This window comes from Sinocyclocheilus rhinocerous, unplaced genomic scaffold, assembly GCF_001515625.1.
Source record: "Sinocyclocheilus rhinocerous isolate Xijiao unplaced genomic scaffold, SAMN03320098_v1.1 scaffold298, whole genome shotgun sequence".
Classification (NCBI taxonomy): Eukaryota; Metazoa; Chordata; class Actinopteri; order Cypriniformes; family Cyprinidae; genus Sinocyclocheilus; species Sinocyclocheilus rhinocerous.
In genome coordinates, this window is record NW_015650702.1 from 520,097 (window position 1) to 537,123 (window position 17,027).

At 37.9% G+C, this 17,027-nt stretch overlaps 1 protein-coding gene across 1 annotated transcript in view; it reads left to right on the forward strand.

Moving 5' to 3' along the window:
• Window positions 1-17,027, forward strand: part of LOC107712354 (multiple epidermal growth factor-like domains protein 9) — an 80,750-nt gene that overhangs the window by 57,004 nt on the left and 6,719 nt on the right. The window contains exon 4 of the mRNA XM_016517578.1: window positions 4,459-4,608. Within this exon, the coding sequence (XP_016373064.1) occupies window positions 4,459-4,608 (150 nt within the window). The remainder of the gene's footprint in view (window positions 1-4,458; window positions 4,609-17,027) is intronic.

Genomic DNA, 17,027 nt, shown 5'->3' on the forward strand with positions numbered 1-17,027 from the left:
CACGACATGACAAATCCCCGACAGTAAACTGCCTTGTTCTATTTATGAGGTACTGACACAAGAGTTCAAATGTCCTGTGTAGACACTAGACAGACTCAATCTGTTGCGACGCGGCGGTCTCGCGTCCGGTGTAGACGCGGTTCACTGTTCCACTACTGTTATTACTGTTATTACACTTGTATACAAAACTTCGTATTATGCTTGTTATAGAGTGCATGACGTCATGTGCACTACCGCCGGTGGCAGTAGACAACCACCTACTGAATAATAGCGATTTTAGCGACTTTTACTTTTACTAATTTATTCTCCCTGTGTCTGCGTGGGTTTACACCGGGTGCTCTGGTTTCCTCCCACAGCCCAAAGACATGCAGTTTAGGTTAATTGAACATGTTAAATTGTCCCCGGATGTGTGTGTAAAGACAAGACTTGTGTATGAATCGACTTGTGTATGGATTAACTGGTTCTCGCCATGAATATAGCCATAGATGCTGGATTGGCGTTAAGAAAGAAATAAACAAATAAACTTTTACTAATTTACAGGCTATGCATGTGTTTGATTTTCTCACATCTGTCTTCATAATTACACTCATGCATACACAGACACTCACACTCGTTAATGCGGCTCATTATTCCTCCTCCCAGTTCAGTGAATTCCTGGCCACCGTCATAATGGTGATTTGTGGACTCACATTGTACATTAGCAGCTTTATTTCACCAGTGTATCCTGCCCCTCTATTCAGTAACAGTGCTGCAACTGCCAAAGAAATTGTATTTCAGCTGTGTTGTCCGTTTTCAGGCTTAATTGAGTGTGATGAGATAAAACAGACCAGATAGCACAAAATAATACAAAGACAATAAACAGATAACACTCTTTCTATTGTATTGCTCTTTGCTTGCTACACTGCAACCAGTGTAGTATGTATGATTCACAAACCAGCTATGAGCCAGTTAAATGATCAGCCAGTCAAAAGGACAAAACAAATGACTTTGAATTAGTCAAATTACATGCTCAATTTGTGAGAGCAATTATTAATTATCCTCTGACTCACTGACTAAATGTGTGTGGTTTTTAATTACAGATACACATTCACAAATAGGTTTTATTATAATAAATTGTATTTTAATAGTATTGTTGGTTTATTAAGGCTGCGAAACACTGTAGGAAACATTGCATATATTTTGTTCATGATAGTTCATCTGATTCAGCTATAGATTTAGACAACTCGTTTTGCCTCGTGTTAATGTAAATACTTTATCATTGATTGTTTTCCTGACTTACTGCTCTTGCTTCCCTTTGACCCCTGTGTCAGTCTCCTGTTATGAAATGAAAGAAGAGTTAGAGCTGGACCAGGGGGATTGTTTGCATAAGGCTTCATCTGTCTTCAATACAGGGAACAGCGTTTGAACACTAATGATCCTCCTCCTGCTTTACTGTCTGGCCCTGGAGACCCAGTGGAAAAACACACAATTACACACACACAGTTGAGTGGGTCTGACAGCAGCCCATCTTTTCAAACACGCAGACACAGCCTCTTTGATCTGTGTGTTTACGGCCCTGAGTTGGATCTCTGTAGTGTTTGCTGTGTCTTGTTCTTAAGGAATATGTTTCTGCTTTCATCCCTGAAGATTTTCAGGCTCTTGCCTTATGTCAATAGATGGACAGATGCTTGAAGTCATCAACTGATCCATGATATTGTGTTTTATCCGATATTTGTATATATTTTGAGATTAATTCAAGTAACTTTGAATAATTACAATAAATACAATTGTTTTACCACTCAGTTCTGTTATTTATACTCTTAATTAGTGGTGCTTTCTGAAATCAAGTTAGCCATGTTTGTACAGTGCTTTTCAAAATGCATTTAGTTTCACGGTAAAGTTCTACACAGAACTCCAAAAGATGTTTTGATGAAGAGGAAGAACAACCTTGGTTGAAATCATACCTGGTTTTGCGGGGAGAGGCCATCTTCTGCTGGAAAAGAAACAGATTACAATAATATATGTATGCCATAGAATGTCTGGTTACATATGTGCAATACTGATCATATTTCATTAAATAAGTGGAATGATTTAATATGTTAAAATGTTTATAGAGAATTCATGCACATGTTTGTACTGCTTTGTAAGGAAGTGACGCACAGAATGTTTGTACTGCAGACAGGAATAATACTTCAAATATTGGTGAGGTTTACTATTACTGTTAAATCAGAAGAGCAATTGGAAAAAGAAAACATACCATAGACTTGTGTCTTGGAACAAAAATATATTAGCAAATTAGCAACCATTGCCACCAGAAACCATTCAGAACATTAGCAGTTGAACACTCTGGCATTGTGTTGGTGAGTTTTGAACAGCCAAGCATCACTCACTCATTTTTTCAGAAAATATAAAAATCTACAGTTGTTATGCAGCGTATTTGTGAAAAGTAAATTATTTTTTGACTGCACAGCCAGTGGCAGATGAGACAAATGATCCTGAAGAAAAAGAAGACGCCTCGTTGCCTGACAGTCTGTGATATTGTTGTGTCGGATCAAATGTTACGAAGTTAATTCAGATCTTGCCATCTTGTGCAAAAACACAAAGGCTGCATTTCTTTATCGTACAGAGATGATCAAATGAGCGTAAATGTTGATGACAGCTGTACAGAAACTCATAGTCAGCTGATTACTTGTGATGCTGCTTACACATGTGCAATGCAGTTTTTCATTCATTGTGACTGTTGCTTGGTTAATTTGTGTCATTAATCTTTCTCTATCTGAGGTAATTGCTTACTGAGCACTGCAGTGGTCCCAAAACGTATTTGGACATTGATGCCGCAATTAAAAATGTATGAATGTGATGAATTGCTTATGCTCCTCTATTGTAAGTCGCTTTGGATAAAAGCATCTGCTAAATGTATAAATTAGAGTTGCACAAGTAATCATATTTTAATCACGATGACGATTTCTGCTTCTCTTTATTAAGTATAATCTAAATTCCTCAAAGCTTTTCCCATAAATCGATACATTTTCCACCAAGTGTGTATTTTATGTTCCCCACCTGGCAACCATGCACACATTCTCTCTCTGTGCAGCAAAAAATGTTCATGATCTGAAAACACATATGTTGGAGTTTAGTGATCTCCATTGCGATATTCTGTGTCATACAGCCAGTCTTTGTTCCCTCAGAAGGCTGCTTGTGCTATTTTTTGCTTTTGTGCCAGTTTTTGCTTTGAAGTAAAATAAACCCTGTGTATAGGTTGACAGTGTCTTGATTTGTGCTTACGTAAGAGTGGCATCATTAAAAAGTAATTTCTCAAATGAAAATAATCTTGATTAATTATTGTGGTTTATATTGAGCAAATTTATATGAGTGATTTATATTTTGTGCAAAATAAATAGTAACGTGCAACCCTACTTTAAATGTAGCTAAATGTCATGTAACGAATGTCTTTGCAATAAATAACAAAATATCAGACCAAGAAGCATTGGCTAAGAAATGATGCAGTCTTCACTTATCTTTGTCATTTCAAAGGGATAGTTTGCCCAAAATTGAAAATTTTGTTATTATTTACTTATTTTATTCCAAATCTTTGACCACCTTCTTTCTGCTGTATTTATTTGTTGGATAGTTTGATATCTAATATAGTGACATTCATAAATATTTTGTGTACAGGAGTTGGGCCAGAAGTGTTGCTTTGTTTTTTAAAAAAAGGATAAAAGAACAGCAAGAACAAGAAGGCTGCTGTACAACAGAGAAATCTCTTTTGGACATCAGTAGCACAGGTGTTCATCAGCATGTGAATCAGAGGATCACTGTCACGTGAAAATGCTGTCAGATCCTGTTCCAGCTCCAGAACAACACCTCAATCCTCACTCAGTCTTTCCCTCTGCCGTTTCATCCCGCTCATTTATTACTGTATAGTGTATTTGCTTTTTCTCTCAGGTTCCAAGAAGGAAATCATGACTCATTCATCACTTACAACAGTTTGTTGCATAATAATCAGAGGAATGCCATTCAATGCGTGTGTGTGTGTGGTTTCTCGTACTTCCTCTTCGCTTGTTGAAATGTTCACTTGGCTTTCAAACACCATTTCAAATCAATTAAATAAAAGCAGTTCAAACCACTCAACCCGTAAAGAGTTCACTTGAATGTTATTGGCACACACAAAAATAACTCATTCAAGTTTTATTTGTTTTCGCAACTCCCTTTTAGTATTTTGTCATTAGGTTTGCACATGCTCTGCCAGGGTCTGAGGAAGTTCCTTCCTAGTTTTCATGTTTTGCAGCCTTGCACGCTCACTAGAAGTATAGGTTTGCTTGATCTTACCATCTCTTTTTTTTTTCTAACTTCAGGTTTGTTATGTCTACCTTGTTTAAACTCCGTTTCCCTCTCCTCAACCTTACTGGACCAAAGTCCTGTCAGTCACAGCTGTGTGTCTGTTTACTCTACCCTCTCTCCCTCCCCCTGTTCTTTCAGGCATCTGCGTGAACTGCCAAGGCAACACCGAAGGACCCAGCTGTGAAAAGTGCAGGTATAATTTCTACCGAAGGCCTGGTTCTCTTGTGACAGAGCCCTGCATCCCCTGCCCCTGCTCCAGCGTCACCTCCACAGGCAGCTGTAAGCTCGGTGAGTCCTTCCCACATGCACGTCAGGCTAGTGTAGCCCACGTTAGCATAGCCTGCTAACTTTATTATCAAGCTCATATTGGCCACTGCTGTAGGAAATTCAGAGGAGATATCAACATCTGGGATACGTGGAGTACCCCCCTCTCATCTGTTTTGGATTATGTGTCTTGCATCATTCTGGCCAACCGCTTGCTGTCTGAATTTCTGGGTGGGTGGACCGAGACTTTTAAGAGAAGAGAGGTTTATTTGAAGTGAAAGTGAAACTGGAAACTTTTTTCTCTCCTCTCTGGGCCTCCACTCTGAACTAAACCCTCACAGGATATGTTTATGAAATGTACTGTAAAGGCGAGAACGAATGGGGGAGTTTCTTGTGTCTTATTCAGAAAGTGTTTTGATCAGTCCTGCAGTGCTCTGTCTCTCTAGGCCAGTGATGGGCAAACTTGGCCCTTCCAGGCCACTTTCCTGCAGAGATTTGATCCAACCCTGATAAAACTCACCTGCCTGTAGCCTTCTAGTAGTCTTGAAGAAAATGATTAGCTGGTTCAGGTGTGTTTGATTAGGGTTGGAGCTAAACTCTGAAGGAAAGTGGCCTGCCTGTAGCCATCTAGTAGTCTTGAAGAAAATGATTAGCTGGTTCAGGTGTGTTTGATTAGGGTTGGAGCTAAACTCTGAAGGAAAGTGGCCTGGAAGGGCCAAGTTTGCCCACCCCTGCTCTAGGCTGATTTTATTTGCCATATGTTTGTGAGGAATTGTGTGATATTGCTTTGTTGATCTGTGGGAGGGGTTTCTGGGTTTGCTGACTGCAGCAATGTTCTTGCTGCCTTGCAAGCTGATGTAAGGTAGGACCTGACAGTGGATAAATACCACATAGACCAGCAAAAGGGCAGGTGTGTGTTCAGTGTTCCCAGATATTACAGTAGTGTACATCACAAATGTAGCCACACAGTGTAGCTGCTGTTTTTGTGTAACAGGAGAAACATTATAACATGCACTATAAGAATTACAATCATAATCTTTTTTTTTTTTTTTTTTTTTTTTTGAAAAATTTTTTTTTCCTTTAAAAAAAAAAAACAAAAGCATGTATTAAAATGAAAACATATTATTTTGCTATGCTTCAAATAGTTTTTTCTCCATCATTAATTTAAAAAAAAAATCAAACAAACCGTTCTTAATTAAAGATTATTTTCTCCTTAATAAAAAAAAATCAAACTAAGATTTTTTTTTATTCACCACCACTCAAAAATGTGGGGTTGGTAAGATTTTTTTCTTTCCTACCCAAGGCTGAATTTATCTGATCAAAAATACACTAAACAGTATAACATTGTTGTGAAATATTATTACAATGTAAAATAACTGTTTTCTATTTTTAGTATATTTTAAAATGTAATTTATTTCTGTTATGGCAAAGCTACATTTTCAGCAGCTGATATGCTGATTTAATGCTCAAGAAACATTTCTTATAAAACACTTTATAAAACAGCATGTGAAATAGAAATTCTTAATAATAATTTGTAAGTTGTAATTTTTAATATTTTGTAATATTGCAAGTTTTGTAAACAATGTAAGCAAAAAGCTGTCACTTTTTATCAGTTAAATTCAAATACATCCTTGCTAAATAAAAGTATTAATTCCTTTAAATAAAAAATATATATATTACTGCCCCAAACTTTTGAACTGTTGTGTATTTTTATTTGATTTATTACATGTGAAAACAAAAATACACATTTTATGAAATTACATGGCTTGCATTACATTACATGGCATGGTTTATTTTATGGCTACAGTACATATCTACAGTAAATACATTTTATGTAGTAGCCACTGTTTCTAAATCAGAAGTGACTATTTCCCCAAACCAATCACCTGTATTCAGAGCCTTGATTAACACTTTCTGCCATCTATACCATAGTGCCATACTAACAATTACCTGCTCTGGGATTTGAGGCATCTGGTCTTATTTGTGGTGTGTGTTTTGCAGGCCTTTACAGTCTTTGTTTGCATCTGGCTCTAGAAAATGATGGCCATAAAACTAATCTGGAGGGTAAACAGCTTTTCAGGCACAGCTGTTATCCAAGATGATAGGTAAAGAATAATTGACGACAGGCCGTTGTATTATTAAAAAATAATGCACACCCGAGGTGGTGATGTGGCCATGATGCGAAGTGGAGTATGTTATTTTCTAATAATTTAACAGACCAAAGTCAATTATTCCACTGATACTACGGTTACCACACCTCAAATATTGTTCAGATGTTGTATTTCAAGACATTCGTCAGGTTTTTGTCCTTAAAACACTATTTTGAGTAGGATTAATTTCTTATGCATCTCATCCAACACCCCCTTTGCTAATTCTAAAACGTAATTTTAGTCCTAGTAACGGAGACTTGAACCGACTAATGCAGTTATTAATGAAGTTGTTAAGAGAAAGAGAGCCTATATGAATTACCTGAGTCTGTGCGTCTCTCAACAGTGTTCGGCAGCAGCATCTCAACTAACAGCGAAACTAAGTTTCTTCTTCAAGAACAGCGCCGTTATTATCTGACTAGGGAAATGTCATGTTGCTTTTAAGTTGCACAATTATTTTACTAATAAAATCATCAGAGCAGGGCTGACAACGTGTTTCTGTGTGCGTGTATGTTTCTGTGTGTGCGAGTGTCTGTACTGTATGTGTGTGCATTTATTAAGGAAGAGAGAAAGAAATGTTATCGAAATGTGCTTTCCGTAATCCGTACATAATAAAGCATAATTTTGTGGCAAAAACGTAGAAATAATTAGTCGTTTTTATCTGATTGTTTACTATATTTATTTGTTTGGTCAGTGTCGTTGTGGGTTTTGGTTTTGCTGTTTTAGGCTGTAAGGGCTTTTGGAATAACTGAAATCCTTAGGTGAAGTGATATGGACGTGTAATGCAGTCAAGACCTGCCTCGAACTACTTTAACCATGCATTTCCCTGAAAATAATTGCACACCTTAGAACATCCGTCAGCCAATCAGATTCAAGCATTCAACAGCCCAGTAGCCATTTTTCAAAGTCATTTGAAAAAAAAATACAGTAATATCTAACCATTCATATTTGCACAACTATCGCTGTCTTATTCTACTAAATAAGTATAGCTGTGTAAACACTTTCATCTTAGTTCTTGGTGTGTTTAGCATTGCAACTGCATTTGCACTGTTTGCAACTGGAGAACACATACATTTTTCTTCATGATAGAGGCTTTCTTAATTTATACACTAGATATACACATGTATATACATTTTAGAATTGTCAGTTGGTTGCCAGTTATATTTATGCAAATACTGCCAACTGAGGCTCATCAGCATAACTCAAGGCACATCTCTATAATAGAAGCTGTATTAGGCTCTTACATGTGATTTAAGAGCAAGCCAGCATGCCTGCCCAGAACACTTTCTATCTCTCCCTCTTTTCTGGTGTTTCTGCTGTTGATTTGGAGTAGCAACTAATAAACAACATTTTGAGATTATACATCCTCTGACAAAACTTAGCTAATGAATAATTAATGTGGCTTGACTCCTCAATCAAAAAGTAAGGCTTCCTGTAATGAGAAGTGTGTGTGTGTGTGTGTGTGTGTGTGTGTGTGTGTAAAAGAGAGAGTGTTCATCATCATGCCTGTATCCGAAAAGCAGCCTACACTGAAATGGGAACTACAGGTTCAGCCTTTGAGGATTAGTGATTATGGTAATGGAATGCTAATAACCAGCACAGCCAGGACAGTGGCTGATTAGACGACAGACCTTATTTTATTCTGCCCGTAAATCCCTGATGATGCAGCCTGATGAGGTACAGGGGAGCACACAAGTGTTAAATGAATTCCTCATTTACTCATCAAGGCCACACTTTTATTAACAGAACTCCCTGAAGACTGAATGCACCATCAGCCGGCCTCTAGATTACACTGCAGGCTCACTGGATGTCTCTATAGTGCTTACTGGGGAAACTTTGTTTTACTAGGATCTAAACAACGGAAATATATCATAATGTCAAGCACCAGCAAGAGGACGGAAGTGATTAATTCACACATGTGCTGCTGTAAAGGTCACTCAGCACAAGAGCAGAGCACATGGCTTAGATCATTAGTTTACATCCTGCACTGCACCATGGGAGGCATTAGCTCTGCTGCTGTGATTGAAGGGTTGCTGGTTCAAGTCTCAGCATCTAAGAGACTGATGTAGCTCTAGGTGGGTTGCAGGTATGAGCAGTTGCACACGTTTGCACTCTTCCTGCCCTACTGTAGCTGTGTTTTCGAAGAAGAAACTGCTACTGTATAAGCCCTGAGTGCCAGTGCCATAACCCAAATACAAGATTTTAAGCCATCTTGGCGAGCCTTATACTGCTCTTTTAGGATTTATGTGATGGATCATCAAAGCCAGAATGGTTCTTTATCAAGTTTTCATCTGATGTTTTAATTGCCCTCATCATAAAGATAGGATCAGAGTAATTAACACTACATATTTTTGCTCTGGGATGGTGTGATATCACCATTTAAAAGATCAAATTTAAAGCGCAGTTGTGAAATCAAACACCCAATATTCAGGATTAGTGAGAGCGTGGAAACAGCAGACCACTCATAACACAACCCCTGTTTGACTTATGTAGTCCAGTTTTAGTCACCGTCCGACTGGTGCTCAGGGACTCTTTTTCTCTCTTCCTCTCATTGTGTCCGTGGTCATCTACAGTCTGGATGCATCTCTCAGCACTCACAGCCAGAAGCTCTTTGCTTAGATCTCATCACAGCAAACTCTTACGCCAGTGTTGAGTGTAAATATGCTAGTTTGTTTCATTCCCATGGTGCCACATACAGTATAGTATTAAAAGTATTGTGTTTTTGTGTAAGGCAGCCCACCATAGAAAAAGTTATTTTAAATGGTAATAGGGTAAGTATCACCATAGAGTGCCTTTCAACCCTCACAATACTCACAAATTTTGGTCTTAATTTCCCATTCGCTTCCCATAAATAGTAGACACTCAAGTACTATAGAAACATATTAGCTGAGCTCCCACACATTTTTTAGATAATTATGGGCCATTATTCAAAGCATAAACCAAAAGATAAGTCCTCCCTGTCATGGACATATATATTACTGTTAAATACGTTTTCATTGCAATATTAAGATGCAAATTATATTTTGTGAAAGGTATGATGTCCCTTTCCTAAACAGGGTTATTTGTTTGCTTTCAAATTATAAATACATAAAATATTTTATGTAAACCATGTTATTAAAGAAACTCATACAATTCGCACATGTATTTTTTTATTATTATTTGGAGAAAATTGTTATATTTGGATGCAGTTTTTTGTTTGCATGTTATTGCCCCAACACCTAGCTATTGAACACACTGGATTATATAGATATGATTTAATTATTATTTTAAATATTATTTTAAAATATCAAGATGACAGGGTGGACCAGCACATGACGGGATGGACACATAAAGCAGAACACTTAAGCATGTCAAAATATGACAATGAAACATTTATTCAACTTCGGGAAAAAATCATATAATAATAATAAATAAAATCTCAATCACACTGATATACACCCCCCCCCCCCATTCATTTTAGCTTTTAGCAATATTAACTACAAATGGATGCTCTCTATTGAGTCTAAGTGGCCGACAGGGTGGAAATTTTTGACCAACGACAGGGTGGACATTTTGAGCTTCAATTAACATATTAGCTTACAACAAACTATGACTAGCTAAATAGTTAGTCTGGTTGTTGAAGAGAATTTGGTATATTTAAACTTACATATTTTGAAAATACTGTATTCTAATCACTTCTGGCATATTTTATGCCGACAAGGTGGACATGTTAAGCTTTGGCAAAGCAAGTAAGCAAACTCATACGACGAAAATTTGTCAACTGAAAAGTCACCAACTTACTCATCTCAGCCGTTGAAATTCCCACCACTGAAGAGACAAAAAATCTGTTGTCCTGATGTCACTAAATAGGATGGCCTTTTCTTAAAGGGGCGGATTCCCCAATACGACAGGGTGGACAACCATTCAAGGGACATAGACAAAAAAAAATATTGTTTTTATTACCAAATGATCAATACACTCAAATTGAGTAATCTCTTATTTAACAAAATATTAATAGGAGAACAAAATTTTACAATTTTATGATTTGACTATATTCTACTCTCATTCAAATTTAATGAGCAGTGCATGGGACATAGCAAAATAACACGCATCCTCTTACACAAAACTAAACAAATCTAGAAAATGTATCTAAAGAGCCATGTAATGCTTATGTTATGAATATAAAAACTTAGCCTAATATAACACACCCTTTCATAGTCATTTTTTACAGTCTCAAACTGATCTTCTCTCTCTCTCTTGCCCTGTCCATAGTCGTCCACACTACTCCTTCAACCACTACCCACTGGTTTCACTACACCACCATGAGCTCCAGCCCCAATGCTACAGCACAGTTCACCACCTTCTCCACAACTTTGCTGAGCAGCCTGGGCAGCTCCACCCCCAACACCACCACCACCACAGTGACTCCGCTTCCGTGGAACCAGTTCAACATCATTGTCCTGGCCGTCATCATCATAGTTGTCATTGCTCTCTTGACGGTGGTAGGTGGCGTGTACACTTACCGAGAATACCAGAACCGTAAGCTGAACGCCCCATTCTGGACCATCGAGCTGAAGGAGGACAACATTAGCTTCAGCAGCTATCATGACAGCATACCGAACGCAGATGTATCGGGGCTTTTAGAAGATGAAGTTAGTGACTTGGGCAATGGACAACTTGCTTTAACCGGTCCTGGTAGTTTGTATAAGGTGTAACTGATGTTCTTTCACAGATACTGGCCTGCTACGTCAGCGCTGGCCCGACGCTTGGCAGATTGTGGACCTGTGGATATGTGGACCCCTGATTTATTTTTTCATTTTATGCTGATGGACCACGGACAAGGTTTTCCCACTGGACATAATCAAACACTCACACAAGCACTTCAGAGCAAGAAGACAAAGTAATGAATGAGGAACATGAGCAGTGCATTTAACTGAAAAGCCAAGTTAAAACATCCTGCCTTGTTGAAGGCCTTGGCCGATTCACAGCTGAAACATGTTGCCTTGCTTTGAAGAAAGAGAAGAGATGCAGAGACTAATTCACTAATGTGTGACAGAATACTAGACAATGAAGCATGTCTGAGTGAGTATTAATACAGCGACAGTGAGACATGCATGACGTTTTATCACACGTGGATAGATCAATCAAATGCATCTGCTTATTAACATTATTTGCATACTTGCAGTTACGTCCATTCTCACGTTCCCTTTGTAAATGCTATTTTAAATGCACAGAGTGGACATTAGTTTCCAACAAACGTTTTATTTAGTTTTTTTCTTTGTGTGTGCAAACCACACCGTTTTAGTGTTGCTTCTTACATGCTACTACAGGTGCAGGACTTTAGGGGGCGCCTTTACACTGGACCTGGTATACAGAGCAGGCCTGTGTATTGTGCAATGGAAATACATAATACTAAATGGCAGATGCTGAATGATTTCTGTATTCTTTTACTTTTTTTTTTTTTTGGCAGGCGCTTTTTTGCCGAAGCAAACTGCACGAAGGGATGATTTGTTTTTATCAGGCCAAAAAGGATCTGTGTGTCAGTCTCAGATGGAGAGCCTGACTAATTCTCGTCACAGTTTTACAACGGCAATCTTACACAAAACTAAACAAATCTAGAAAATGTATCTAAAGAGCCATGTAATGCTTATGTTATGAATATAAAAACTTAGCCTAATATAACACACCCTTTCATAGTCATTTTTATGTTATCATGGCAAATGGGTTATTTATGTACAGGACACCAAAAGGCACCCTACAGTGATACTGACCCAATAATATTTCACAATACTACTGTTTTTTACTGCATTTTTGATCAAATAAATACAGCCTTGTTGAGCATAAGAGATTTTAGTCAAAAACATTAAAAATCTTACAGACTACAAACATTTTAAATGGGGGGTGTGTGTTTATATTATTATATGCTCCCTCCCCCGAGTTACTCTGTGGACGTCTCACTTTATTTAAGGCAGAAAGCTGCTAAAAGCTGCACAGTCGCTGTAAAATTTAACTGCCATGTGAGTGCAGTTTAGATACTCATTCAATCATTCTCAACTGATATTTCTTCAGCAATTTGTAATGTCTTTTTTCTTTACAAGTGGAACCTTTAGAACAGAGTCTCTCTGCTCTCCTTGCCCATGTTAGATTTCCTTAGTGAAATGCATGTTTGATTTGCATATGCTAGCTGAATTTGCATTGGAAATGACCTAGCACTGGTTGGCTTGTTATCTGCCATGCAGTGTCAGTTGCTATAATTTGGAAGAGGTTGCCTGCTTAATTCCACCAGAGCTTCAGCTTTGATTCAGCAGTCTGTGAAAAGTCTGCTATTTGCCACTGCTATGTTCTTTATGTCCGCCCTTGTGATAGACAGAGTTTGAGAGAGTGAAACATGCAGCGAGTTGTTAAAATATTAAAACATGAAAATATAAGACAAGAAATCTTCGTATATGTACAGTATATGTAATATAGAGAGCAGGTTACTAATTTGGCTAGTTTACTGTCCATTTAAGTTTGTTACTATATTATATTATGGTACATTATACACTCTTTATTCTTCACTATATCTTCAGTTTGTGTTTCATTTGTGAGTTTTTTTTTCTTACTGTGGTCAGGAAGTGTAAAAACTGTTGGAACGACCGTAGCCCTTGAGCATGTCCATACCTGTTTGAGCTCGGTGCGTCAAACGTTGCTTGCGTCTGTGTGTACGCTTGTGGCGCTGAAAAAGCAATCAGGTTAAAGTCACCACACTACGGAAGCTTCTGCCGGCGATACAATTATGAAATGGTTAAACATTGACTAGCCTCAATTCAGACATTATTGTCACGAGTCCGAGTCGCAGCTACATGAGGAAGCATATCTTTTGTGTCGCCGGAAATCTTTGTATGCTCTAACATGTTGGGACATATGGACTGCTAAGCACTCCTGAATTTTTTGTCAAGTTTGTTGTCAACAAAAGAAGCGGAAAACGACTTTCCGGAATAAACACATACAGGTGAGACCAAACAAAAGAAGTATCTGTGTGTGTTTACATTGATTTCACTCTGACCACCAACAGCTCAGCTTTTTTGTTTCTCTTTGTTCTTTCATTCTCTTGTTCATTTAATTTGTGTGAATGTTCTTAATTCTGTAGTGAAATGATCGTTTTAAGTTCAAAGAGCTCAGAGGAGCTCAAGCTCTTTGTCCCTACGTGATTTTTCGTGATGATATATAGCTAAATTGACTCTTTTCTGCCTCAGTCACTCTCCATCCTTTCATTGTGTCATTATATTACCATGATGGTTATTGCCCTCATGCTTGAGAAATGTGGAAAATTGGTCCTTCTAGTGTAGTATTCCCTGGGTCTACATCACTGCCTGGAGGTTTGGGTTTTATATCCTGCTGTCGGCCATATGCAGGTGCTGAGTCTGGGCAAATGAAGATAGGAGGGTCATAGAGCCCCCTGATTCACTGCCCCTCTCTGTATGTAACATAAAAATTGCCTCTGCTAGATATATTTGATTCACAGCAGGTACTGTGTACAGTCTGTCTTATTGCGTCTCTCTCTCTCTCTCTTTGTATGGCTCAACTTGGTTTTTGCTTTAACTGTACCTTTCTTCTTTCCTCCTCCTCAGTTCTTCTCTTCTACTTTCCTTTTATTTTACCTCTACTTTATTGGGGCAGGTTATAAAATCGATTCCTTCTTCTAGTTCTGAACTCATGTATTTTTCCATCTGTATTTGGATGGGCACAGTATTTTTTTTTTTGTTTGTTTTTTTGAGCTTCTTATGGAGGAAGAGTTGCCTTTGACTTTTGTATTCATGTCCTTATTTGTTATTGTTTAGAAATGCACTGGTGAAACAAAGGGCTGTCAATGATTGCAAAGCCATCCTATCATTCAAAATGTTGTACACTACTAGTTACATTTTGCAGTCAGTACAATTTTAAAGAAATGAATACTTTTATTCAGCAATGATGCATTAAATTAATCATTTATAATTTTACAAAAGATGACCGACAAAAATGCTGCTCTTTTAAACTTTCTATTCATCAAAGGATCCTGGAAAAATACGCTCTAAGAGAGCAACCTCAAATTCTCCCCCCAAAAAATCAGTGACGAAAATGCAAAAAAAAAAAGGTTTACAGATTCTGTCTGGCCATGCCAATTAGTTCTGCCAAAAGAAAGAGAGAGAAAAACATGTTTAGTTGAGGCTGCTGTGCTCATTAATGATTTTAAAAAGTGTCTCTTCTGGATCATCTCTTCTTTTTTTCTCCACAGAAAGCAATCGCTTCTTATGAGCACTAGATGACAACTAATTTCCTTAGTGTCAGAAAATGAAATGTCCCACAATGTGATGTTGCTCTTGAAAATAATTTGCATAATAGTTGCATTGCAATTGCAAGTACTTTAGATACATTTCTCAGTATTTCCTCAGTACTTTCCCAGTAGTCATATAATCATCATGCTGATTTTATGATGTCATATCTGGTTGCAAGCAGTTTATTGCAGTAGCAGGTCACACTATATACATCTACTTTCAGTATCCACCCTTCATGTGACATTTCTGTTCAATGAATACAGAAAAGTTTAACATGTTTGTGTTCTTAGCTGCACTAGAAATGGAAAAATTACATTTACAGTATGCATTCATCACATTATCTCATGCTTTAGCATCATTCCCTGTGGACAAGTGGCAAATTTCTAAAACATTTTATATTCTTTTTTTTTTTCTCTTCTTCTTTCTTCTTCTCTTTGACATGACAAACATCAGTTATGTTATCAGACAAAAGAAAGATGTTTATCTGCAGTATGTGTCATCCTTCAGAAAAGCTTGTTTTGAAGCAAATGTGCTTTTGAAGACTTTAGGCAGTAGTTTTTTCTTTGTGTGCATGAGGAAGAGTGTCTTCACTTTTTTTTAATTTAACCTTAAGAAATCATCAGCCCTTTTCATAGGCCAGATTTGCCTGTTGTTTGAGTACTAGGTCTGCTATCAAATGCAAAGGAAAAAAAAAAACTTTGTGATAACACATTTACAAAATGATTGGAGGTTAAAAGTTCGTCTGACAACTGAATATAGGCTAATATAAACAAAGACTTAAGTTTCTCTTCATACTGTCCTCAACATCCTTAAAAGATTCTGCCATCTGGTGGCCAAATGAAACAAACTCTGGGTCTTCAGATGCCTTTGTCATAGCTGAAGTTCTTTGGTTATTTTTGTGAAAATAGTGAGTGAATCTAGTCTATAATCTTAAACTTCCTTTGTCTCTTTATGTGTTTAGACTCAAGTGGCCAGCCTTTCTGTGTCCAGTGCAAGCCAGAATACCAGGGTCCCAACTGTGAGCAGTGTAGTGATGGCTTCTACAACGCCGACAGCATCTGCCTTCCCTGTAACTGCAGCGGGAACGGAGACCCCCGCATATCCCCTCGGATCTGTCACCCGGACACGGGCCACTGCCTGAGCTGCATCAACAACACTACGGGGCCGCACTGCGAACGCTGCGCAGAAGGCTTCACAGGGGACGCGCTCGCCAGGAACTGCACTCCTACAGGTGAGAGCCTGCAGTAGTAAAACTTCTAGCGATTTTTGGCTGCAGTTGGGTATCATTTATTGATGTTTTTTTTTTAATTCGCATTATTGCATCTGTACTTCACATTCTTTTTTTATTACGTTCATTCATATAATTTTCAGCAGTTTGGTTAAAGCCGTGACTCTGAAACCATCATTTGTCAGTGCACTTCAGTACTGAAGAAAAGTGAAGTGAACCAATCGAGAGAGGTTGAAACTGATCCCACAGGTTAACTCTTTCTCGTGGACACACTGAGTCGCTTTCTCATGCATTTGGTGTAGTTTCAGTTGTGATTCACTTACAAAAGTGCAACATATTAAATGCATCACGTTGATGTTATCCAGCCTTACGCTATAGATTGTATGAACAGGAAGGACCTGAACTTTTGATATTAATATATTTAAGCAACTACTTTACACTATAGACTGTGTGAACAGGAAGGACCTGAACTTTTGATATTAATATATTTAAGCAACTACTTTACACTATAGACTGTGTGAACAGGAAGGACCTGAACTTTTGATATTAATATATTTAAGCAACAGTCCTGCGGTATGACTTCTCCTACGATGAACATCAAACTGTCTTCGTTTTTCAAGACAAGCCATGATCATAATTAATGCTAGAGATTTCTTCTAACCGCATAAACTCCGGTGCTCTGATCACAAAATTCATATGATACGTTGCCTTTGCTATGATAAACACCGGTTGCGCTGCTGTTTTCATGTGGGTGTGTAGTTCTGCTTACACTATTCTTCTTAAATACGCCGGTAT